The sequence below is a fragment of the Bos indicus genome, chromosome 25, assembly GCF_029378745.1.
Source record: "Bos indicus isolate NIAB-ARS_2022 breed Sahiwal x Tharparkar chromosome 25, NIAB-ARS_B.indTharparkar_mat_pri_1.0, whole genome shotgun sequence".
Lineage (NCBI taxonomy): Eukaryota > Metazoa > Chordata > Mammalia > Artiodactyla > Bovidae > Bos > Bos indicus.
Window position 1 is genome coordinate 27,827,752 of NC_091784.1, and position 25,204 is coordinate 27,852,955.

A 25,204-nucleotide genomic window follows, 5' to 3' on the forward strand; every position below is an offset into this window, starting at 1 on the left:
CCAACACTAACCAGTGCTGGTCTTTTTACATCATCCTTTCTGGGTCATTACTCTTATTACTCAATCCCATAGAAGAGAATTATGTTGGGCCGAGTCTTAATCTTCATTCAGGCCCGATTTTAGGCTTTAGTCTTTTTTGTTCTATCAGGAAAAATAAGTACTAGTTTGTACCAGCGAATCCTAGGGAAAGAGAACTAGTGGAGGCATGGGCTTTGGTAAAGCAGTGGGGGCGCGTTCACAGTCCAGAAGCCAGTACAAGCCCATTACCTACCCCCAACAGCAGGCTCCTGGTTTAAAAGTTTCACGAAGCAGCCTCTCTAAGCAGCAGGATCCCTGATCCCTTACTGCTAAGGATTATTTACACACCCCATCAGCCAGGCTCCTCTTCAGAGTGCTCGTGGGAACCCGTCCTCTATAGAAACCTCTCCTGCAGGAAGAGGTACATAACAGTCGGGTGAAGTGAACGCCCCAGCCTCCTCCTCACTTTGACTCAGCCCAGGCTCTCCAGGACACCGTGCGAGCAAAGAAGCTTGAGTCGGCACCAGCGCTAATCTCTGGCCCCGACCACCTCCTGCCAAACTTTTCCCTGGCAACCTGGTAACGTGATTCAGGAACCTAGAATGGAACTGGAAACCGACTCAATGGGGCCTCTCTAGGAAACTTTCACATATCGTTAGCACTCACTTCACGTTTATTGGTCTAAGAACGAAAGAACCGGAAGATGCCCTTAAAAAACGTGGCGGTAGTCTAGCTTCACCAGAATTGTCTCAGTAGCTCTAGAAACTTGCCCTAGACTTCGGCCACTCGCCGGCCAGAAAAGAAGACGCCGTGCGGTCCACTTTAAGTTAATCGAGGACAGCACAATCTGGGTTCAACTATAATGGCGGCACCGCCCAATTGGCTTCTTACCCCTAGGCATGATGGCCGCCAGGCGGCTTCAGTTAGTTTCTCACCACCCCGGAAGACCAGGACCGGCGATTGGGCGGTGCCCAAAGGCTCCGAGAAGAAGGCCCTCGGCGGTTGGGCAGTGCTGGGTAAGACTAGTTTTAAAGGAGCCGGAGGTGGGAGCCGTCGAAGACCCGGGATCTGCGGGAGGCGGCGGTGAGCGGCGTGCGGGGGAGGGCACCGAGCGGCTGGAGAGAGGGCGGGAGGAGGGAGGGAAAGAAACTTTTGAGCCATCTGGACCCGGGCTGGGGAGAGCGCTGGGCGGGGATCAGGGGAGGGCGGAGGGAGGGGGTCTGTGGGCGGGACCTCCCGGGATTGGAGTGAAGGGGTAACTGCTTGACAGTGGATCCCCGGGGATCCGGACTGAGTTCGTGATGCTCAAGCTCGGGCCGCCTCTGTCTGAGTGTAGCTTTACGGAGCCGAAGCTCACAGGGAGAGGAGGATACTCGCGCGGCGTCTGTTTGGAGGAACCGCGCTGGAGCATTGTGTCCGCGGGGATCCAGTCTAGGGGATCAGGTGGGAGGGAGGGCCGCCGGCTTGTGCGAGTATTGCTTCGGAGTGCTCAGCCACTCCCCGTGAAGAGATCCGGCGGAAACTGAGCCTCCGAGGACTGGGATCCCAGCTGATCCCGGGGATCTCAGGGCGGAATCTGCAGGGACAAAGGCCCCAGGAAGCTCGGCCGTGGGAGAACTGGGACCGCTGCAACTCAGATTCTCGCGGCTCAGACAGGGCGATCGCGGATCGCCGCGGCGGCAGAGGGGAGACACCCGTTCCCGGTAGCCAGGCGAGGGCGCCCTTACGCGCCCCAGGGCTCCGAACCGTGGGCTACCGGGAGCCGCGGGCGGACCATGAAGGGTGGAGCCCCACGGGAGGGGCTGGCCCTCACTCCCCGCTCCCCCGCTCCCCTCCTACCCCAGGCTGGAACCTGGGATCCCCCAGGGACTCCCCGGAGCCGCCGCTTCCCCCATGGACTTGCCCGGGGACTCCAGGTGAGAGCGCACCCCGCCCGCCTGTCTTGAGCCCGGGAAACGGGGAGCCTGGTGGCCGTACCGGGGAAACCACAGGGCCAACAACAGGCTTAGGCGACCGTCCTCTGCTTTTCTCATCCTTCAGCACGCCTGGCCGGCAGCGTCTGTGCCGCCAACCCCATGCTGGAGCATTATGGGGAGCCAAGAGCCCAAAACGGCCGAAACTGCAGCCTCTCGGGGCCCCTTCGCCCTTGGAAAAAGCCTCTCGGCGGGTCCTGGCCGTGGTCCTGGAAGATGTCATGGCTGCCCGCATGGTGAGCCTCTTGAACTGAGAGGCCCCCTTCTTCATCAGGTCCCCTCAGTAGGAAAGTCAAACTAGGTCAAGTGAAGATCACTGAGGTCCAAACACCTCATTCTCACACTCATCAGTCAGTCTCCCTAATGCTTTTTTTTTTTTTTTTTGCTTGGCTTTCACTTACTCCAACCTGGAATTGGGCAGGTCTCTGGTGCCAAAACCACATCGCCACAATTCTTAAGTGTGAGAAACTCCCCTGCTTTCTTCCCAGCCCAATTTCTAGGCAATCCTTGGGAAGCAGGCTGAGGTCTTTGGCTCCATTGCACAGATTAGAAAAACTGAGGCCCCAACTAGGGCAATGACTCACTCCAGGTCACCCTGTCCTTTTCATTTATGCAAATAGCCTGGGTGACATTACCCAGGCCCCATACCAAGTAGCTCGGGCCATAACTGACCTCTTCTTTGGGGATTGCAAATGAACTCTAGCCACTATTTCTGTCATCTTGATGGCATAGGGCACTGTTAGGCATAGGGAGGCCCTTTTTGGTCCAGCTTCATTCTGTCACCTTCCTCTTGACATCTCCTCCTCTCTGAGGTCCCCCTGGAGCCCCAAGAAGAGAGTTCCACCCCACGACACCACAGCAACCATCGGGATTCTGTTCACAGCCAGCCGCCTGCCTCACCACCCCGGCAGGCCACGTGGTCCCCACAAGCCAGGTGAGAATGGCAGAATGGGGGGGAGGAGCTGGGAACACAGCTGAGCCCCACTCATCTTCCCGTTCCCTCTCTAGGCCTCCCGACCCATTGCACCTATGTCGAGAGCCCTTGAGCCGTATCCGTCGGCCCCCTTCCACCCCAAGGCGGCAATCAAGGACAACACCTGGCCCAGACGAGGGGCCTTCACAAAAGGTGGACCAGGTGCACCAGCCCACCCTGGTGGTGATGCTGCAGGACATTGCCAGCTCCAGACCCCGAGCTGAGGTATGGGAACTTCAGGGAAAGATGTCAGGGGTTCAGTTGGGGGCAGGCATGTCACTGGGCATAGAAGAAAGTTGTGGGAGGACTATGTCTGGGGTGGATTTTGCTCAGAGAAAGGAGGATGGCATTTTAGATTGGAAGACATTGCCTGAACAAAGACCTATATGAAAAAGTCTTTAGCATGAACCCAGGCAGGCATCTGGAGACTGACAGAGTTGGGATAGGGGAGCTACGGAGGCCACAGGGGGCTTCCCTGCCTCCCCATAAACACCCCCTGTTTATATCCAGGGCTTTGCTGATGAGGCTCCCAACTTCATCATCCCAGCGAGAAGGTGAGAGGGCTGGGAAGGGATTATGAAGACGTGTAGGTGGCAGCTCTTATCCAGGCAGCCAAAGCTAGGGGCATCAGACTTTACATGTCCAGTGCTTCCTTGCAGCACCTTCAGAAGCATTAAGGGACAGGGGAGGTCCTGGCTCAGGTGGGATCTGAATGTGAAAGGTTCCTCTGCCTTTAACTTGCGCCTTCACCCCAGAGCTGAGCCCAAGGTGATGGTTCACCAGCCAAAGCCTCCGTCCAGGGACCTGCCAGCCCCATCCCATCCATCTGCCCTGTCTGCAAACCCTCTGGCGAGCCCACCACCAGGTAAGGACTCAGATGGATGAGAAGGAGGGTTCTGGAAAATTCTAGCTGAGCTTAGAAGTGTCAGATGCAGAGGTGGGGATGGGGCTTAACTCCCTCTCAGGGTGGAGCTTGGTGTGTGAAGATGGAGTTTAGAGTTCAGAGACGTCTGAACTTCTGAATTTAAGGCTTGGTATTTTAGGGCTGGGCTTATTCCTCAGTGGGCAAAGGTTAGTGTTTGGGGGAGGGACTAAGGCTCCTAAGTGGGGCTTAGACAGGTCAGAATATGCACCTGACCCTCTCCTTTCCTCAGCCCCAGATCCTGTTCTGGAGCCCCCATCGACCCCACCGCCGTCCAGCCTTTTACGCCCCCGCCTCAGTCCCTGGGGCTTGGCCCCCCTCTTCCATTCCGTCCGCTCCAAGCTGGAGAGCTTTGCTGACATCTTCCTCACACCCAACAAAGCCCCGCGGCCCCCACCCCCATCACCCCCCATGAAGTTGGAGTTGAAGATTGCCATCTCAGAGGCCGGGCAGCCCGGGGCTTCTGAGGGCACTGTGACAGTCAGTCCCCGGCCCCCTATCCGCCAATGGCGGGCCCAAGACCAGAACCCCTCAGCAACTCTCACTAAGCCCTCTCTGGGCCGAAGCCACTCCTGCCCTGACCTGGGGCCCCCTGGCCCAGATCCCTGCAGCTGGCCCCCTGTTCCAGCCCCCTCAAGCCGGCCACGGCCTCGGCGGCACACGGTGGGTGGTGGAGAGATGGCCAAAGCCCCACCACCCCCTCGGCCCTGTCTCCGGAAAGAGGTCTTCCCTCTTGGAGGAGTGGGAGGCTCTCCTCCCCTCGTCACATCTTGTTCGTCTACTGCATCCACCTCTTCCTTCTCTGAACCTGCAGAACCCAGGTAGTGCTCTTGATAAACCCTCCTTAAAGCTCTGGCCACAGGAGGGGGCCCAGCCTCCTACCCTAGTATCCAGTGGGCAGGAGAGGGGGAGGCAGCTGGGAATGCTGTTTGGCTCTGAGCCTTGACCTTCTCTACAGGTTGAGCTCAACCAAGAGAAAGGAGCCAAGGGCCCCAGAAGACCAGGTGCTTCCAGATTCCGAGACCAAGGTAGGGGTACAGGTGAACGGGGAGGAGACAAGTGGGAGCCTGAGTCCACGCTGCACTTTTTACCCTCTGCCCCATCTCTGCAGACCATCGGGAAGGTTTCTCGATTCAGAATACGCAGGACACCGGCCCGTTCTCAAATAAACCTCACACCAATGGGGCTGCCTCGGCCAGTCAGGTGAGAAGCTTGTCGTGCATGGATCTGAAGCAGGTGTAGGCTCAGGTCCCCTGAGTGTGGCTCTGCTTCCTCTCAGTCAAGCTTGGAGGACTCCATTTGTTCTGGACGTGGTTTGCATATAGAACCATCTGTCTGCCTCAGGCAGCACTCCTGGCTCCTGACAGATCCAAGAAACTGAAATATAGACCAGGCCTTATTTATCCCTTCTCCAGGCCCACTAGCCCCAGGTTTCTCAGTGACGTCTGCTCTTGGCTCGTAGGTTGAACAAGAAGGAGTTCAGCTTGGAAGAAATTTACACCAACAAGAATTACCAGTCACCCACAACCAGGAGGTGAGAAACTTTGAAGGCTTAGGGGTGACAGAGGGAAAACTGGAATCAGGGGGCATGCTGGTAACCTGGACTCCTCCCTGCCTGGTCCAGGACCTTTGAGACCATCTTTGAGGAACCCCGGGAGCGCAATGGGACTCTGATTTTCACCAGCTCAAGGAAGCTCCGGCGGACTGTAGAATTTCGGGACAGCAGTCTTCCTCGATCCCGGCGGCCATCTCGAGGGGCCCGGGCTACAGCTGGCAGGACCCTTCCTCCCAGTCTGGCCCCCAGCCCAGATGTAGAACCCCTGCTGCAGCAGCGACTCCAGGAGCTGGACGCCTCACTCCTGGAGGAGGAGGAGGAAGGGGATCAAGATCAGCCCCATCGGACTTAGAAGCTCCATTTGTCTGTCCATGCGTCCTGAGGGGGTGGGGGGAAGTCTCTGAGGCAGTTATAATTTTTTCTCTATATTTCTAGTAAAGTTTTCGATATGTTTCTGATTCTTCTGTATGTCTCTAGCAGAGTTTGAGATTCACTGCCAGTACTGGCTGATGTTTCTACTTTGGCCTGTAAAACTGGGAAATGAGGGTGGTACCAGGAAAGACCATGAAGTGGGATATAGGGAATGGGGTAGAGGAATGGTCATTGGAGATACCTTCTTGGGTTGAGAATTTTCCTATGCAGAGGGATACTTCTGAATCTGCTCCAGAAGATACTGTGACTCTGGACCCTGGTCAGGGACTGAGGGAATGCCCTGGTGGTCTAGGGGTTAGCATTCCATGTTTCCATTGCAGGGGCTGCAGGTTCCATTCCTGGTTGGAGGACTAAGAGCCTGCACACTGCGTGGCACAGCAAAAAAAAAAGGAAGAGGCTGAAAGTCCTAGAGTGGACTAAAGCCCTGTTCTAGATAGCCCTGAGTTCCTTCTAACACACAGGCCAAGAATCTGTTGTTGGATTCAAGAACTAATAATAATCAGCTATAAGTAAACACCTACAACAACCTGTCATAGGTACTTGACCTACAAATAGCCCTAAAGAATTATACCCATTTTATACATGAAAAAGCAAGCTGTCATAATGTTCACATTAAAAGGGAAACCCAGGGAACCAGAGAACACAAGCGGCACACTACATCTTTCGTAACTTAAAGGTAGAATAGTGGCCAGGAGCACAGACTGGAGCTAAGCTTCCTGAGTAAATCCTGCTTAGGAAACTGAAAGTTTATCAATTCCCCTCTCCTGTAAAATGGGGCTGATGGTAGTACCTTCCTAAGAGATTTCTGTCAAATGGGTTCCTATGTGAGAAAGTGTCTGGCACACAATGCAAACTGTTTTTATCTTGTTAGCACGCAGACCCCAGGCCCGCACTCCTGCACCGAGCAATAACTGGACGCGAAAGCTTCCTTTACGCTCGACTGGCGCTCAAACCGCGTGCTCTAACCACCCGGCACGGCGGGGGATCCCGCTGAGCGGCCAGCCTGATGGTTGTAGCATCACGCGCGTGCGCGAGAAGCCAGACAGCCTGTGGACTAAGCCAAGCGGCAGAAAGGGAGAGAACACATAACTGGCAGTGTACAGTGTCCTTCCGCGGCCGCGCGCCACCCAGCGGCCAACTGTCCCCAACGACTCGCACTATAGATCCAGATCCTCGGCTAGACGCCGTCAGGAGAGTAGCCAATAAACGAAGAGCAGGAAGAGGCGGGGTCATCTGGAGGACCGCCCCAAGCGCCTACTTCTAACCAGTTGAGTCACAAGACTTGATGAGGGGCGGAGCTAATCTGACGTATACCAAATCCAAGATTTGAGGGCGGTTACATATTACTCCCTCCCTCCCGCGTTTGACTCCGCCCCTTCGACTTGACGTACACTTCTCAGCCTATCAACGGCTAAGCCTGTAGGGGGGTGAGGGGAAGGGGGCGAAAAGTGGGAGGAGACAGAGAGAGGAAGGAGGCGTAGGCTGAGGAGGAAGAGGGAGGAGGGGCAGGGAAGTCCTGGCGGAGAAGAGGCCCAAGACTCCAAAGGAGACGACAGGAGGGTGAGCTGGAGCTCCCCAGCTGCCCAGCTGCCGTTCCGGATTCTTTAAGGCGAACGTCAGACAGAGACGGAGGAAAGAAGGAAGAGAATTTTATGTCGGCAGACAGACAAGCTCTACCCGTCACCGTTGCCTCACATCCGGGGCTTTGGAGGGCTGGCCCCTCGGCCCCGCCCCCCACCTCGCGCCTTTCATGGCGACCGGAGGCGGAGGCTGGAAGAGCTGGGCCTGGAAGAGGCCCCTTTAAATCTCCTTAAAGGGGTGGCCACCTATCTCGGCGGACTACAACGCCAGCCTTTAAAGGGGAAGCCGCCGAACAGACGCTGACAAATTGAGAACTGTGCTGTTGGGAGAACTGGAGCGAGCAGAGGATTCTCATCGCCACTTCTCAAAGCAAGAAGTCCTTTAAATTCAACTTAAAGGGGAAGTGGCCGTTTGTGGAGGACTAGAAACTAACTCCTGAGCCCTTAAAGGGGCGGCCTGCTGTTTGGAGAACCTGGGACTCCTTAAAGGGGTGGCCTCTTTTAGCCGGAGGACTTGAGGCACTTTTAAAGGGGAGGTCGACGTTTCGGGGCGAGCTTTCGGCCCCTTTTAAAGGGGTGGCCCTTCCTCTTCTTCGGGGAGACTTGTCTCGACCCCTGGTAGGGGGCAGCCACCGAACTAGGCCGGTCGGACACCGTCGGGTCGTCTTAAAGGAGTCAGAGACTGGACAACTTGAGGCCTTGCCTTAAAGGGACGGCCGCCCCGTTTTCGCTGTCTCGGCCCCGCCGGCCCCACAGGGGGGGCTCTCGGGCTTGTCGCCCCGGGGGCGGCGCCGGCTCCCTGGGCCTTGGCCTTGGGGCACGCTCGGGGCGAGCAGATCCTGTTTTAAAGGGAAAGCCGTGGCCCTCTCGTCCCTGTGCAGCCGCCAGCGCCGCGCCTGCGACCCCGGGCCTGCGGACAGGCCGCTCCGGGGCCCGCCGCCTCCGGATGCGGCGCTGAGGGCGGTCGCCATGGAGACGGCAGCGGCCGCGGCCCCGGGCCCGGGCTGGGCCGCTGAGGGGGAGCGGCGGCGGCGGCGCTGCTCGCGCCGAGACCGAGACCGGGAGCAGCGGCGCCGCCGAGGTCCCGGCGGCGACGCGCCCCGGGCCCTGTTGGCCGCCCCGCGCGGCTCCTCGTCCTCGTCGTCGCCGCCGCCGCCGGCCAGGCCGTGGTCGTCAGCTTCGTCTGGAGAGCGGCCCGGAGGCCCGAGACGGCGGCGGCCGCGTCCCAGGCCTCGGCCCCCGCGACCCCGAGCTCGAAAGCGGCCTGCTGGCTCGGGCAGCCGCGGGGAGGAAGAGGAGGAGGAGGAGGAGGGGGGCGCAGACGATGGGGAGGCCGAGGAAGAGCCTGAGGAGGAGGAAGAAGAAGAGGAGGACTTGATCGATGGCTTCGCTATCGCCAGCTTCGCCAGCCTCGAGGCCTTGCAGGTGGGGCCTGTTGGGGCCGGGGACCTTTGGGGGGCTTCAGAGGGCCCGAGAGAAGGGTACGGTGCCTGGAGTGGGTGGAGTTGAGGGGGGAATGCTGGCACCCCAAACCAGAGCAACCGGCTCCTCTGGCCAGGCCTCTGCCCCACCCTGGGGTGGGAGGAGGTAGAGCTAGTCTCCAGGGACCAACCAGGTTACCGGGCCCGAGAGCCACTTTGGTAACTTGGTCACCCCTAGAGAGGTGGGGAGCTTTCCTTTCTCCACCATGTATGTACTTTAGTCCCACCTCCTCCTCCACAGAAGGATGCGTCTCTTCAGCCCCCAGAGCGACTGGAGCATCGGCTGAAGCATTCTGGGAAGCGGAAGAGGGGGGGCTCCAGTGGGGCAACTGGGGAACCAGGGGACAGCTCTGATCGAGAGCCTGGCCGGCCCTCTGGGGATCGGGCCCGAAAATGGCCCAATAAGAGGAGGAGGAAAGAGGTGAGCTTGTCCCAGATCCCTGTCCTTTAAAATTCTGAGCCGAATGTTCTTCACATAGACCCCTTTTCCATCAGCAGTGCTGCTACCCATGGTGAAGTGACCCCAGTCTCTCAGGTCAAAGAGAAAGGCAGAGCATATTTGAGCGCCCACTGCCCCATCCCGGACTGATAAAGACATGTCCACAGTCAGACTTTCTTGCTTTGGGCTGATACTGGGTCTGCCTTGAACATATTGATAATTCAGAGATGTATCAAAAGGACGTAGTTGAATCGTAAATTAGATATGGTCTCTGCACCCCTTTTCAAGTCAGTGTCAGTCTAGTAGGAAAGAATCTTTGAGCAAACACCTAGACCAAAACTTGAGAGGCACCAGAAGGTAGAGATCTGGGAGAGATGCTGCAGAAACCCACATGAGGAAGCCACTCATTCTGCCTGGGGGATGGGAGGAGGGTTGTGGTTAGGGAAAGCCCCCTGGGATGTCTTAGTCAGGCCTTGAAGGATAGTCATAAGTTGCTGAGAAGAGAAATAGGGCTAAGTTGTTTTGGGCAAAAGCGCAGAGATGTGAGAATCTGGTAGATTTGAAAAGTTGCCAGAGCATTGGGAACTGGGTGGGGAATAGAAGGAGACTGAGAATAGGTCATGAGGGGCCTTCAGTGCCTTGCCAGGGAGCTTAGACTTTATCCAAAGGCCTCGCCAGCCAGCCTCCCTTACCTCTGGACTCTGGTCTTTCTCAGGCCTCCTCCCGTCATTCTCTGGAAGCTGGATACATAGTAAGTGCTCTCCACCTGTATGGGCCCCTCCCCGTTCACTCCCTGTCTGAAACACCCCTTGACCTTGGGCCCCCCTTCTCTTCCCTGTTTTGACACCTCTGTCTTTCCTTCTCCCCAGTGTGATGCAGAAAGTGATCTGGACGAGAGGGTGAGTGGGGCTAGAGCTTGTTGGGTGGGCAGTATTACAGCTCATAAAATGAACTGTGCCTTAAAGGTCTCCTTGTACAGCAGACAGAGTCTTCCCTTAAGTGGGGAAAGGGAGTTAAGTCGAGCCAGAAATGGATGTTTGGGGAGGATGCATGGGACAGGTAGGCAGGTTGGGGGGTGGGGGGGATTGAGAAAGTAAATGACAAGTTTTATTTGGTAATTGGAGCCAATTGACCAAAGAATCAAAGGCCTATGCCTTGCTATGCTATCCTTTCCAAAGCACTTGGAGATACCAGTGGTTCTCCATGGAAACCCAGGGTGGCTATGGAACCCAGTTGGTTCTTCCTGCTGGTTATTGGTCTGCTCCTATAGATTACAGTCTGTAGACAATAGTCGTGGCAGTGAGGACGCTAAACTATTGTACACAGTGTAAGAACGTAAGCTATAAAGGTGTGTTTCATTTTGCTTTTAGGGCTGATGTGCTAGCTTTCAAAGTGTGTTCTAGCAGTTGATGTTCTTCTCCTGTCACTAACTAAACGTGTATTTCCTGATGTATGTCTTGCTGTAGTTTAAAAAGTTGACTGGACAGGGACTTCTGTAGTGAAGCAAATAGTCTTTGTCCATCTGATCGGGGCACAAGTGGGAGACTGGGAGCCTATTGTCAAGAGAACCTGAGTCTGAGTTTTTATGAAGAATCTCCAGATTTCTAAGTATTCGCAGTTAGTTTAAAACTTTTGGTGACATTTACGGACCAAATAGATCTATAAGCCTGGTAGACAGTCTGGGCCAGCAGTTAGTGATATCTGACATTTTTGCCTTGATTTACCTGTTTCTCGGTTACTTCAGTACTGCCTCAATTCAATCTTCCTGGCCTATCAAATGCGCAGGCTTAGTTGCTCTACCCTTTTCCCCAAGCATTGGGCCTCCTAGAGCCCACAGTCTTGAGTGGATTTCAGCTAAGCTGATGGAATAGACTTGTCACCACTACCAGTGCCTAGCCAACTCCAGAGGCTGTTGGCCTTCCTGGGTGAAGGCCTGACCTGACCAGAACCTGACTGTGTCCCTATCCTTCCCCAGGTCTCCGATGATGACCTCGACCCGTCCTTTACTGTCTCAACCAGCAAAGGTTGGTCCCAAGGGCTGGGGTTGGAGATACGGGAGGGAAATTGGGTAAGCATGGTCCTTAACTGAATATGTTTGCCGTCCTGCCCTCACAGCCTCGGGCCCCCATGGCGCCTTCAATGGGAACTGTGAAGCAAAACTCTCCGTGGTCCCTAAAGTGTCGGGCCTGGAGCGGAGCCAGGAACAGCCCCCAGGGCCCGACCCGCTGCTAGTGCCTTTCCCCCCGAAGGAACCACCGCCTCCACCAGCCCCTCGGCCTCCTGTCTCACCCCCTGCACCCCTGCCGGCCGCCCCCAGTCTGCCACCCCCACCCCAGCCCCAGCTGCAGCTTCGGGTTTCGCCTTTTGGCCTCCGCACTTCCCCCTATGGCAGCAGCCTGGACCTCAGCACTGGCAGGTGAGTGATCGGGAGGTCTGGCCAGGTCTGGAAAGGCCTAGTCATTTTGCTGCCAACCCCTGCATTCTGTGTCTGGGGACATGGGTTGGTTCCTATGGGATATCACTTGAAAAGGGATTTGGGGGCTAAAAAGTTTGAGAGATACTGTGGGACAAATTTAAAGAGATTACTACAGGACTTCTCAGAACCCTTTATACGTTGACTTGCAGAGGAATCCAGTTTGTGCCGTTTCCCAATTTTATTCCCCAAGTTTTTTTTTTTTTTTTTTGTAAGGCACATCTCTTAGGAATAGTGTTGTTTGGAACATACTTTGGGAAATGCTGACATAATGTCTAAGAGTGCTGACTTTGGTGTTATTCAAACCTGGATTCAAATTCTTACTCTGCCGCTTAATGGCTGTGTGATTTTTGACAAGTCACTTAACCTCTCTGAGCCTCAATTTTTTCTTTTTGTAAAGTGAAATAATAATAGTACCTTCATTGTAAAGCTGTTGTGAGGATTAATTATGAGTTAATGCAGTGTTTCCCAAAGTGTGTACACACTTTTGTTAGTGGTGTGCGAGGGAATTTTAGATGGTACGTGAGTAAAATTTTTTCAGTTTTGATGTGTTTAAAAAAAAAAATACAAGTAGTACCTCAGCCCCTTAATTTTACACATTGCTGTTTGGTGAGGCCAAGTGGAAAAGAAACTGAGTTAAGTTTAAAGAAGTAAAAGATACAAGGGGTCCCAGGGATGCGGCAGCAGTTGGGAAGGTGATGTGGAATGTTGGAGACTTGGATTAGCATGTAAAGCAGATGACAGCACTTGGCATACAGTAAGTGCTCAGTAAAGGGTAAGAGTTAATGACACTTCAAGGATTGATGCAATTTTTGTTGTTATCATCATTTTTTCCCTTATTGAGAAAACTAAGGCTCAGAGAGAGGCAGTGACTTGCTCAAGGTCACCCAGGGTGTTGATGGCAAGATGGGCCTAGAATTCAGGCCTCCTGACTCCTACACCAGTCCAGCGCAGCGCTGCTTCCACTGGCTTCGGGTGGGAACCCAGGTGGCCTGTTGTAATTAAGCGTCAAAGTGAATGATGTTTTGTGCTGTGATTGAGTCAGAAAAGGGAAAGACCAGAGGCGTCAGAAGCAGCTGTGTGGAAGAAGAGACAGGAGGAGGGGGGTTTGTTGGGTGTGGGAGGTACCTCCGTCTGAGGATGGGTTCCCTGGGTGAGGGGTAGGGGTCCTGGGGGCCAGGTTCTACCACCTTCCATGTTGGAGAACCAGGGTCAAGGTATTTCCCAGGCTTCTGACCCCCTCCTGTCAGAGCTGGCACCTCCCAGCCCCTCACTCATCTCCCCACTTCTCTCCCCAGCTCTTCACGGCCGCCCCCCAAGGCCCCGGCCCCTCCCGTGGCTCAACCTCCCCCCTCATCATCCTCTTCGTCCTCTTCCTCCTCATCTGCCTCCTCCTCGTCCGCGCAGCTCACCCACCGGCCCCCGACGCCCTCACTGCCCCTGCCTTTATCCACCCACAGCTTCCCCCCTCCTGGGCTTCGGCCCCCCCCACCACCCCACCACCCCTCCTTGTTCTCCCCTGGCCCCACCCTGCCCCCACCCCCACCCCTGCTGCAGGTGCCAGGGCACCCTGGGGCCTCAGCCGCTAACGCCCTTTCTGGTGAGTTTGGGATCCTGGCCGGGGGGCGGGGGGCCATGGCTCTGGGCTTGGGCCCATTTGACTTCGGGGCATCTGGACCTTAGCAGGCAGCAGGGCTTGAGGAGGGAGTGGCCCAAGGCCAGAAGGGAAGGCCAGTCACCCGGGCCCTAGGAGGCTGCCATGGTGGCTACAGATGTTAAAGCCTTCTCCCCCTCCCCTCCCACAGAGCAGGACCTGATCGGCCAGGACCTGAACTCTCGCTACCTGAATGCCCAGGGTGGCCCCGAGGTGGTGGGGGCAGGGGGCTCGGCCCGGCCCCTGGCCTTCCAGTTCCACCAGCACAACCACCAGCACCAGCACACCCACCAGCACACCCACCAGCACTTCACCCCTTACCCCCCGGGCCTGCTGCCACCCCACGGCCCCCACATGGTGAGCTCCTCATTGGGCCAGTGATGAGACTCAGAGACCTGGGGGGAGGGTGTGGCTTCCAGGGGAAAGCCCTGGGTTCTTGGCTGGCAGCTTACTCTTCCCTTCTCTTCCCTAGTTTGAGAAATATCCAGGAAAGATGGAAGGCCTTTTCCGGCATAATGTGAGTGTGTGTGTGTGGTGCGTGGGCATTGATATATCAGTGTGTGTGGCCCTGACTGTGGGGGTCCAGTCTTCAGCTTCCAAAGCAAGAGCCTTGAGCCTGGGAGAGCTCCCTGGGGGAGGGTGGGGGGTCTAGGGTGGAGGCCAGAGGACCAATGAGCAGACCCGCCCTGGGCTCCACCTCCACCCCCAGTTGGACTAGTCCCCTTCTCTCCACAGCCGTACACGGCCTTCCCTCCCGCAGTGCCCGGCCTCCCTCCGGGCCTCCCGCCGGCTGTCTCCTTTGGCTCCCTGCAGGGGGCCTTCCAGCCCAAGGTGAGCTCCCAACCCAGACACCACCACCACCTCCCACCCCTTACAAACCCAGACACCCCCAGAACCATGTACCTTCTAATTGCCCCAAACCACGCCCCTCCTCCTGCCCTCACCCTGTGGATCCAGGTTTTTTCAAAGCCATACTCCCTCCCAGTCCCAGCCCCCAGCTTGATTCTAGCCCCCTTTTATGCCTGGCATCAGCTCCTCTGACTGATCCCTCCACTCCCCTTTCTCAGAGCACGAACCCCGAGCTGCCACCACGACTGGGGCCAGTGCCGAGCGGGCTTCCCCAAAAGGGGACACAGGTGAGGGGGGTCAAGGCAGGTCCTCAGGGAGCTCGAAGATCTGTTGAAGGAGAGCAGTGTTGACTTGAGAGTGACCCCCTGATCTCTCTCTTTAATATGTGATCAGGGGTATCCCTGAGAATCTGAGGAGAGGGAATTTCTGTCGGTGAAGAGTTTCTCAGGCATGAGGGATAGGAATTTTGTGAAGTTGCCCCAGAAATAAGATTATAGGACAGTAATTTTTATAAGAGTTTTCAGGTTTTTTTAAGTCACAGCATTCTATTTTTCCAAATGACATCACACTAGGAAGTTCTGTTCTTAACGAAAAGATAAGCTGCCCCTTTGTGACGAGACATGGGCAACAGCCTTAAAGCCCAGGGCTCTGGGAACATGGTGAAAAGCATAGGATATAGTTCCTAAAGAGACTAGTCCAGAGGTTTTCCAGCTTGTTTTAACAATTGTAAAGGTATTTTTCTAAAGAAATCTTAAGCAGTTGCTCATTATACATGAAGTTGTCAGTCAGAGAGCTACTCTTTGAGAAACCTGCTGCCCACTAACCCATTCTACAGCCTTCCAGGCAGGGCACCTCCTTGGGGCCAGGTTCAGTAACTTGGTACTGGAAGGGAGATGCCTGGAGTTGGAGAAGCGGGGAAAAGGAAAGGTTTGAGGGTACCACACGAGAGGTGCTTGGGTGGGTGGGGTACTGGGGACTATGGAGATGAGGTGCTCAGGTCAGTAAACAGGTTTGAACTGCCGCCAATCTCTGCTTTGCCCTTCCCAGATCCCTGACCATTTCCGGCCACCTTTGAGGGTGAGTTTGGTGAGGACCTCAGGCTGCATGAGGCTGGGGGCTGGTGTCAGCGTGTTTGTCTGAGGGGTGGGTCTTGCTTGGGAATAAGCCAGAAGCCCAAGACATGGAGGCAGCCAGATGGAACAGCAGGAAACGAAAGGCTTGCAAACCGCAGGCCCGGGTTCACACATAGCAGGCCGTGGGACCTTGGGCAAGACTGTTTCTCTCTCTGAGCCTCAGTTTCCTAGGCTGTGAAATGAACCTAGTCTTAACCCTTCACTTGTAGGGGTTGACAAGTGGGGATGTTGTATGGCGATGCTGGGCCCAGGGCCAGGTCTGGAGTGGGTGATGAGTGAACGTTCTTTCCTTCCCTTTCCCTTTGGTCATCCTTCTGGGGCGGCAGAAACCAGGGAAGTGGTGTGCCATGCACGTGCGCGTGGCTTACATGATCCTGAGACACCAGGAAAAGATGAAGGTACTGGGGCCAGAGGGCTGGGGAGAGCGGGCCTGCCTGAGCTCTGGGTGTCTACCTTCAGTGGAGCTTGGCAGAATCTTGGCCAGAAATGTCCTCTCCTATCCTTGGTCACTGCCTGAGCAATTCCACAGTCAGTACTAGGTTCTCTAGCTAACTGGGGGGTGGTCAGAGAAGGTTTGGAGAGAGGCAGAGACCCACCCTCGCCCTCCCTTGGCACCAGCCAGCTCTCGGAGGGGGCCTCAGGGTGGAAGAGCAAGAGCGGGACCACACCTGCCTCCTCACTCACTGCCCCTCTCCCTGTCCCATGCAGGGCGACTCCCACAAGCTTGACTTTCGGAACGACCTCCTGCCCTGCCTTCCGGGGCCCTATGGGGCCCTGCCCCCTGGGCAGGAGCTCTCCCACCCGGCCGCCTCCCTCTTCACTGCGACTGGTGAGTCTGGCCAGCCCTCTCTGGGCCTGAGGGTGCCCACCTGTAGCCCAAGGCCCACCTTGCACACACTCAGCCTCATCCGCCTCTCTGCCCCAGGTGCCGTCCATGCTGCAGCCAACCCTTTCACGGCAGCTCCCGGGGCCCATGGACCCTTTCTGAGTCCCAGCACCCACATTGGTAAGAGCCAAGGGCATGTTGGGCAACCCAGGCCTTGACCCTGACTTCTTGGAGGTGTTAAGCGGGGGATTGAAATTAAACCTGAGAGGCAGCTGGAATGGAGGGTAGACCTGGGTCCACTTGCTTTGTGACCTCAAGCAAGTTACTCTCCCTGCTCTGAGCCTTGATCTTACAGTCTGTAAAATGGGATAACGAAGGGCAGAGTCATTGCCCAGCTCAGTCACTGTCTGAAATAGCCAGGAGTAGTGGGGAGAGGCGTGTGGAGGAAGGCTGTGCAGCATGGTCCCTGGCTCCCAGTGGTCTCCGCCAGCTTCTTGGAGAGGTTTATCCTAGTTTGGATGAACAAGGAAGAATTGAGCCGGCTGGCCCAGGGAAAGGTGTTCTAGAAGAGGCAATTGTGAGATTTCCCCAGCTGGCAGGTTAGGTGTTCTCACGGCCATGTAACATACACACACAGTCAGGGTTCAGTTGCATGTGGGTGGGAGGCAGCTAGCAGAGGTTCTTCAGGGGAGTGGCTGGCTGTTGAGTTGGCCTGGGTGGCGGGTATAGGGGAATGTGGGGTAAGAGCCTGACCTTGGAGTCAGAGGCCTGGATTAGGGGTACCGCTCGCAGGTTAGATGACCATTGATGGGAAAGTCACTTCACCTCTCTGAGCCTGTTTGATCTTCCTTAAATGGGAATGATCCCACCTCCCTCATGGAACTTATGCTGTTAAACAACACATTGCACATTAAACCTCAGTACCTTTCCAGGGCCTGCTTGCTGACCAGCCTCTTTGCCAGTCCATGATGCCTGCTCGGAGCCGGCCGCCCAATGCTCTGACCGTCCCCCCTTTCTCCCACAGATCCCTTTGGGCGTCCCACAAGCTTCGCCTCCTTGGCTGCCCTCTCCAACGGGGCCTTTGGAGGCCTGGGCAGCCCCACATTCAGTGAGTGCTGGAGGGGATGGGGAGGGGTGGGGTGGGGACTAGGGCGGTGGGTTGCTGTGCTCAGGCAGGGGGCCAGGAGGGTGCCTGAGTGGGCCCTACCACCCCTGGCTCCCATTGTCTTTTGCTCTGTCCTCTGTCTAGACTCCGGCGCCGTCTTTGCCCAGAAAGAAAGTCCAGGGGCCCCACCAGCCTTCGCCTCCCCCCCAGACCCATGGGGCCGCCTGCACCGCAGTCCTCTGGCCTTTCCTGCCTGGGTCCGGCCCCCTGAGGCCGCCCGGACCCCGGGCTCAGACAAGGAGCGGCCGGTGGAGCGGAGGGAGCCCTCTCTCACCAAGGAGGAGAAGGACAGGTGTGGCTTCACGTGCTCCCCACCTGCCCAGCCCTCAGCCTGCTGCCCACCATCCATCTAAGCTCCTTCATCCTCTCCTTCCTCACCTCCCCCAGGGACCTCCCCTTTTCCCGGCCCCAGCTCCGAGTTTCTCCTGCTACTCCCAAGGCCCGGGCTGGTGAGGAAGGAGCCCGGCCCACCAAGGAGTCAGTGCGGGTAAAGGAGGAGCGAAAGGAAGAGGCTGCCGCCGCCGCCGCTGCCGCTGCTGCTGCCGCCGCTGCCGCCGCCGCCGCTGCCACCACCGGGCCCCAAGGCCTTCACCTGCTGTTTGAGAGGCCCCGGCCACCCCCATTTCTGGGCCCTAGTCCTCCAGAGCGCTGTGCTGGCTTCCTGGAGCCAACCTGGTTGGCTGGGCCCCCTCGCCTCGCTAGGCCGCCCCGCTTCTACGAGGCGGGCGAGGAGCTGACTGGACCTGGGGCCGTGGCCGCCGCCCGCCTCTATGGTCTGGAGCCTGCCCATCCCCTCCTCTACAGCCGCTTGGCTCCGCCGCCACCACCGACTGCGGCCCCAGGAACCCCTCACCTTCTCAGCAAGACCCCACCAGGAGCCCTTTTGGGGGCACCACCTCCGCTTGTGCCCGCCCCCCGGCCCAGTTCCCCTCCTCGGGCCCCTGGCCCAGCCCGGGCTGACAGGTGAGGGAAGGGGAGGGGCAGGGGCATAGCTCCATCCCCCCTTTCTTCTGACATGGTTCTAGAGCTGAGGTTTTCGAGCCAGGGCTGGAGGGCAGAGATCTTGACCTCACCAGCCACCTCTGAGGTCATGGAATCTGGGAGCAGAAGTCCCAACCCCCATGAGATCACGCATCAGTTGGACCTTGGGGTCACTGGGAGGGCAGAGGTCACAAGCCTCTAGAGAGGTATGTGTGTGTGTGTGTGTCTGTGAGAGAGAGAGTGTGTGTGTGTGTGTGTGTGTGTGTGTGTACTTGAGAGTGGGGGTCATTTCAGAGGTCACATCTCATGATCTCCTGAGGTGCACCATCGCCCCTTCTGAGGGCCCCTAGGCCCTTGGCCCGCCTCGCCAAGGGCTCACTAAGCCAGAGGCCAAAGTGCCCCCCTCCTCGTCACCTACCACCCAAGTCCTCATGCCCTCTCAGGGCTGGGGGAGGAGGGGCTAAAGGAAGGGGGGTTCCGTGTACATATTTATCTCCCCTTCCACATAGCCCCCCAGACCTTTTGTACATTTTTACAGGGGTGCCCCTCCCAATAATCCCCCTTCCTGGTTAATTAAATCCTAAGACTGGTGCTGTGTTCCTAGCCTCTGGCCTCTCTGTGGGGGGAGGGGGAATTGAAGGGGGAAGAGCTGGGAGGGGACAGGCAGGAACCCAGGGGTTATTCCTGGGAATACGGGGACCAACAGGGGAAGGGACCTGGGTACCTAGGCCAGAAAGAAGGGCAGATGCTTCATGCTTGACTGACAGCCCGGGTTCCCCCACCTGCTCCTGTTACCTCTGTGCCCCCCCTCCCCAAAGGCGCAACCTCTAAGCTTCATACTCCACCTCTTAGTGGCTTGGTTCCCCCCCACCCACTCTATTCCAAGTGCCCCCAGGATTCCTGGGCCCTGCTCTCCAGAACCCTGTCCCCCAGAACCCTGCCTCAGGCTGAGTAGGGGCCAGAGAAGGTCACCATGTACCACACACCAAAGAAGGGGGTCGGCCTGGGGGTGGGCCACATAGGCAGCTTCTTCAGCAGCCTCTTGGCAGCAGCCCCAGCCTTCCCAAAGCAGCAGTGCCCCCAGGCTGGGGCCCAACCTAGAAGGCAGGGGTTGATTTAACAAAAACATAACGTTGACTTTTTTTCCCCGGTGGGGCTTATTCTGTAACATGACTTGCGGATATTTATATAAAAACGAGTGTTACAATGAGGCCCCTTGGCTCCTCTTTGAGTGTGTTTGGATCACCTGGGTGGGTATTGGGCTGGGTCCTGGGGTCAGGGAGGGATGAGGACAGTACTGCCCATGTCCTGATGAAGGTTTTACCCTCATTCCCACCTGGGCAGTTTGTTCTCCCTCTGGAGGGGTTGGATTGGAGTGCTGGGCAGTGAAGTTTTTCATAACTTTTTGACCGCGAGGACTACGTACTCCAGTTGACCCTTGAGCACAGGTTTGAGCTGCACAGGTCCACTTACATGTGGACTTCGGTCAACAAATACGTCTTATAGTACCGCGCGATCGATGGTCGGGTGACTCCATGGATGTGGCACCACAGACAGGGAGGGCCAGCTATAGCACTTGAGCATCTATCAACACACCCAAGGCACATACCCTTCCAGAGGTAACCACCGTCAATCATTTGGTATTTGTGTTCACCTGCACATGTATATGAACACGCATAGTAACTAGTGTTAGATGTGTAATTTTTTTAATTGATTTTTTAAATACATGGTCATTATAAAACTATAAGTACACAAATACTTAGTACAAAGAAAAAATGCTTTATAATCCCATTCCTCAGAGATGGCCACTGTTAACTTGGGCATATTCCTCCAGTTACTTTACTTCGTATTCTTAAAATATTACAAAAAAATGGGATCCTGTGAAATGTACTATACAGTTAACGTTCTTTGGTATAATCATTCAAAAAGCAAGTGACTACTAAACTAAGCTACAAAAGCTGGCTCTCACCCAAACTACCCAGAATTGACTTGTTCCAAGTGTACCCATCGATCACCTTAGGAAAGACAGATCCAGCGTCCTCTGCCACCGCCACACATACCTGACTTCTCGGGAGGACTCAAGCCTAGTTCATGCTGACAAGTCAGAAATGGATTGGCCAGGGGAAGCTTGGCTTGCACACAAGGTTTCACCGGCAGTTCTTGTTCTCAGCTTCTCTTGAAAACTCATCTGTTGACACTATACCTACTTCCCCTATGACTGTCCTTTGAGATGGGGCGTATTCTCTCCAGATTGCCACTGTCCTTTCCAATCCATTGTTTAGGAACAGGCCATTGTCATGATTCCTGGCACCTCCCTGGTCCCCATAAGCATTTGGGTGTGGAATTCTCAGGGAAATACTTTCTAGACACGTATATCCAATGTCTCCTAGATCTCTCCCACAAGTGCCTCAGATCCCTGATGCTGTGCACCACCTCACCCCTACTCCATTTCTACCTCTGAGAGTTATAACAGAGTCAAAGTCAGAAACCTCCACTGTCTGCCTTTTATTCCTTCAATGGCTATTTGCTGCATCCATCATGCTGGGTGTGGAACTAGGAGTACCTGGAGATACAGGCGTAAACAACAGAAGCCCAGCATTCCTAGCGCTTACATGCTACAGTGAGAGAGGAGTAAACTCATATGAGATGAAGGAGTGAAATTAAAGAGTCCTGGTAACTATTATCTTCCACTGACCCATCTCCTACTCTGACCCAACTCGGGCAGTTCTTCAAGCAGAGGTAAAGGGGGAGTCCAGAAAAGACTGTCAACATTGGGGAAGAACAAAACAAAACCATGATCATGTACCATCGAGATGCTGCTATTTGGAAGTGTGTATCTTGCCCTGAATGAACTCAGGAGAGTAGCTGTGTAATCTTAAGGAATGTGCTCATTTTTGTGCCATGGTTTCCTTATTGGATGGAGGGTTTTAAAAACAACAAATTTTGTTGTTATCATTGTTTACTCGCTGAGTCATGTCGAACTCTTTGCAACCCCATGGACTGCAGCACACTAGTCTCCTCTGCCCTCCACTATCTCCTGGAGTTTGCTCAAATTCACATCCATTGAGTCGGTGATGCCATCGAACCATCTCATCCTCTGTCACCCTCTTCTGCTGCCTTCAATCTTTCCCAGCATCAGGGCCTTTTCCAATGAGTTGGCTCTTAAAATCAGGTGGCCAAAGTATTGGAGCTTCAGATTCAGCATCAATCCTTCCAATGAATATATAGGGTTGATTTCCTTTAGGATTGACTGGTTTGATCTCCTTGCAGTCCAAGGGATGCTCAAGAGTCCTCCAGCACCACAATTTCAAAGCATCAATTCTTTGACACTCTTCTTTATGGTCCAAGTCTCAAATCTATACATAACTTCCAGAAAAAAACATAGCTTAGAGTATATGAACCTTTATTGGCCAAATGATGTCTCTGCTTTTTAATATGCTGTCTAGGTTTGTCACAGCTTTCCTTCCAAGGAGCAATCATCTTTTAATTTCATGGCTGCAATCACCATCTACAAGTGATTTTGGAACCCAAGAAAATAAAGTCTGTCACTGCTTCCACTTTTTTCCTTTCTATTTGCCATGAAGTGATGCGACCAGACTGGGAAAGGTCAGTTTTCATTCCAATCACAAAGAAAGGTAATGCCAAAGAATGCTCAAACTACCACACAATTGTACACATCTCACACGCTAGTAAAGTAATGCTCAAAATTCTCCAAGCCAGGCTTCAACAGTACGTGAACTGTGAACTTCCAGATGTTCAAGCTGGTTTTAGAAAAGGCAGAGGAACCAGAGATCTAATTGCCAACATCCGTTGGATCATCGAAAAAGCAAGAGAGTTCCAGAAAAATATCTGCTTCTGCTTTATTGACTATGCCAAAGCATTTGACTGTGTGGATCACCATAAACTGGAAAATTCTGAAAGAGATGGGAATACCAGACCACCTGACCCGCCTCTTGAGAAATCTGTATGCAGGTCAGGAAGCAACAGTTAGAACCGGACATGTAACAACAGACTGGTTCCAAATAGGGAAAGGAGTACATCAAGGCTGTATATTGTCACCCTGTTTATTTAACTTATATGCAGAGTACATCATGAGAAACACTGGGTTGGAGGAAGCACAAGCTGAAATCAAGATTGCTAGGAGAAATATTAATAACCTGATATGCAGATGATACCACCCTTATGGCAGAAAGTGAAGAAGAAAGAACTAAAAAGCCTCTTGATGAAAGTGAAAGAGGAGAGTGAAAAAATTGGCTTAAAGCTCAACATTCAGAAAACTAAGATCATGGCATCTGGTCCTGTCACTTCATGGCAAATAGATGGGGAAACAGTGGAAACAGTGACAGACTATTTTTTGGGGCTCCAAAATCACTGTCCTTGGAAGAAAAGTTATGACCAACCTAGACAGCATATTAAAAAGCAGAGACATTACTTTGCCAACAAAGGTCCCTTTAGTCAAAGCTGTGGTTTCTCCAGTAGTCGTATATGGATGTGAGAGTTGGACTATAAAGAAAGCTGAGTGCCAAAGAATTAATACCTTTGAACTGTGGTGTTATAGAAGACTCTTAAGAGTTCCTTGGACTGCAAGGAGATCCAACCAGGCAATCCTAAAGGAAACCAGTCCTGAATATTCATTGGAAGGACTGATGCTGAAGCTGAAACTCCAATACTTTGGCACCTGATGTGAAGAACTGACTCATGTGAAAAGATCCTCATGCTGGGAAAGATCGAAGGTGAGAGGAGAAGGGGACGACACAGGATGAGATGGTTGGATGGCATCACCAATTCAATGGATATGAGTTTGAGTAAACTCCGGGAGTGGTGATGGATAGGGAGGCCTGGGGTGCTGCAGTCCATAGGGTCGCAAAGAGTCTGAACTGATGGGACCAGATGCCATGATCTTAGCTTTTTTGATGTTGAGTTTCAAGTCAGTTTTTTCACTCGTCTTTAACCTTCATCAAGAGGCTCTTTCATTCCTCTTCACTTTCTGCTGTACCACGCCACAGTCATTGGCGTGGTATCATCTGCAAATCTGATGTTGTTGATATTTCTTCCAGCAATATTGATTCCAGCGTGTGCTTCATCCAGCCTGGCATTTCCAATGATGTACTCTGCATATAAGTTAAATAAGCAGGGTGACAATATACAGCCTTGATGTATTCCTTTCCCAATTTTGAACTGTCTGTTGTTCCATGTCTGGTTCTAACTGTTGCTTCTTGACCTGTATACAGATTTCTCAGGAGACAGTGAAGGTAGTCTGGTATTCCAGGCTCTTTTAAGAATTTACTACAGTTTGTTGTGATCCACAGTCAAAGGCTTTCATGTAGTCAAGGAAGCAGAAATAAATGTTTTTCTGGAATTCCCTTGTTTTCTCTATGATCCAAAGAATGTTGGCAATTTGATCTCTGGTTCCTCTGCCTTTTCTAAACCCACCTTGTACATCTGGAAGTTCTCAGTTCATGCACCATTGAAGCCTAGCTTGAAGGATTTGAGCATAACCTTGGTAACATATGGAATGAGCATTGTTATATGGTAGTTTGAACATTCTTTGGCATTGTTCTTTTTTGAGATTGGAATGAAAACTGACCTTTTCCAGTCCTGTGGCCACTGCTGACAAGTTTTCCAAATTTGCTGACATGTTGAGTGCAGCACTTTAACAGTATCATCTTCTAGGATTTGAAATAACTCAGATGGAATTCCATCACCTCCACTAGCTTTGTTCATTGTAATGCTTCCTAAGGCACACTTAACTTCATACTCTAGGATGTCTGGCTCTAGGTGAGTGAGCACACCATCGTGGTTATCTGGGTCATTAAGACCTTTTTTGCATAGTTCACCAGTTCCTAAGATGTTGATGTTTGATCTTGCCATCTCCTGCTTGACATGTCCAATTTACCGTGATTCATGGACCTAACATTCCATGTTCCTATGCAATATTGTTCTTTACAGCATCAGATTTTACTTTCATCACCAGACACATCCATAGTTGAGCATCATTTCCACTTAGGCCCAGCCACTTCGTTCTTTGTGGAGCCATTTGTAATTGCCCTCCACTCTTCCCAGTAGCATATTGTACACCTTCTGACCTGGGGGCTCCTCTTCCAGTGTCATATCTTTTTGCCTTTTCATACTGTCTGTGTGGTTCTCCAGGCAAGAATACTAGAGTGGGTTGTCATTTCCTCCTCCACTGGACCATCTTTTGTCCGAATTCTTCACTATGACCTGTCCTTCTTGGGTAGTCCTATGCGGCATGGCTCATAGCTTCACTGAGTTATGCAAGCCCCTTTGCCATGACAAGGCTGTGATCCATGAAGGGGAAAAACAAATTTACTAATATATAATTCACATACCATACAAGTCACCTTGTCTTTTATGACTGGCTTCTTTCACTTAGTATTGTGGTCTCAAGGTTCATTCATGTTCTAGCGTGTGTTGGGACTTCATTCCTTTTTATTGCCAAGTAATATTCTCTGTTGTATGAAAATGCCACATTGTGTTATCCATTTTTCAGCTGATGGATATTTGAGTTGTTTATTTATACTATTATGAATAATGCTGCTGTGAATATCTGTGTACAAGTTTTTGTATGAATGCCTGTTTTCAATTTTCTTGAGCTGAGCTCAGTTGCTTCAGTTGTTCCAACTCTGCAACCCTATGGACTGCAGCCCACCAGGCTCCTCTGTCCATGGGATTCTCCAGGAAAGAATACTGGAGTGGGTTGCCATGTCCTCCTCCAGGGGATCTTCCCCA

At 53.7% G+C, this 25,204-nt stretch overlaps 2 protein-coding genes across 4 annotated transcripts; both read left to right on the forward strand.

Moving 5' to 3' along the window:
• The first annotated feature begins 732 nt into the window (after positions 1–732).
• On the forward strand, positions 733–5,899 carry PRR14 (proline rich 14). 3 transcript variants are annotated; one of them, XM_019988227.2, is made up of 12 exons: positions 738–1,101; positions 1,863–1,934; positions 2,059–2,227; positions 2,804–2,925; positions 3,000–3,189; positions 3,475–3,518; positions 3,720–3,829; positions 4,119–4,707; positions 4,845–4,914; positions 4,998–5,089; positions 5,349–5,420; positions 5,511–5,899. In XM_019988227.2, exons 1-12 carry the CDS (start codon positions 881–883, stop codon positions 5,791–5,793), a joined length of 2,034 nt encoding a protein of 677 aa, XP_019843786.2. In that variant the 5' UTR covers positions 738–880; the 3' UTR covers positions 5,794–5,899. The 3 variants fall into 3 exon arrangements, with proteins under 3 accessions (XP_019843787.2, XP_019843786.2, XP_019843788.2); XM_019988229.2 differs by lacking the exon at positions 738–1,101 and adding an exon at positions 1,285–1,461; XM_019988228.2 differs by lacking the exon at positions 1,863–1,934 and having other exon boundaries at positions 733–1,101.
• A 1,431-nt stretch (positions 5,900–7,330) lies between these two features.
• On the forward strand, positions 7,331–19,665 carry FBRS (fibrosin). The gene is made up of 18 exons (XM_070779920.1): positions 7,331–8,878; positions 9,176–9,355; positions 10,089–10,124; positions 10,243–10,272; positions 11,349–11,397; positions 11,489–11,789; positions 13,145–13,446; positions 13,652–13,857; positions 13,973–14,017; positions 14,236–14,331; positions 14,568–14,636; positions 15,397–15,426; positions 15,809–15,880; positions 16,191–16,311; positions 16,408–16,488; positions 17,333–17,416; positions 17,558–17,765; positions 17,861–19,665. Exons 1-18 carry the CDS (start codon positions 8,423–8,425, stop codon positions 18,438–18,440), a joined length of 2,946 nt encoding a protein of 981 aa, XP_070636021.1. The 5' UTR covers positions 7,331–8,422; the 3' UTR covers positions 18,441–19,665.
• Positions 19,666–25,204: the final 5,539 nt, after the last annotated feature.

Bases quoted from the DNA above. Each gene is read 5' to 3' on its own strand.
- PRR14 (XM_019988227.2), top strand. From the start codon at position 881: ATGGCGGCACCGCCCAATTGGCTTCTTACCCCTAGGCATGATGGCCGC. The intron at 3,190-3,474 runs GTATGGGAACTT...GTTTATATCCAG, and splicing joins GCTCCAGACCCCGAGCTGAG to GGCTTTGCTGATGAGGCTCC. The intron at 4,708-4,844 runs GTAGTGCTCTTG...CCTTCTCTACAG, and splicing joins TCTGAACCTGCAGAACCCAG to GTTGAGCTCAACCAAGAGAA.
- FBRS (XM_070779920.1), top strand. From the start codon at position 8,423: ATGGAGACGGCAGCGGCCGCGGCCCCGGGCCCGGGCTGGGCCGCTGAG. The intron at 10,273-11,348 runs GTGAGTGGGGCT...ATCCTTCCCCAG, and splicing joins AAAGTGATCTGGACGAGAGG to GTCTCCGATGATGACCTCGA. The intron at 14,018-14,235 runs GTGAGTGTGTGT...TTCTCTCCACAG, and splicing joins AAGGCCTTTTCCGGCATAAT to CCGTACACGGCCTTCCCTCC.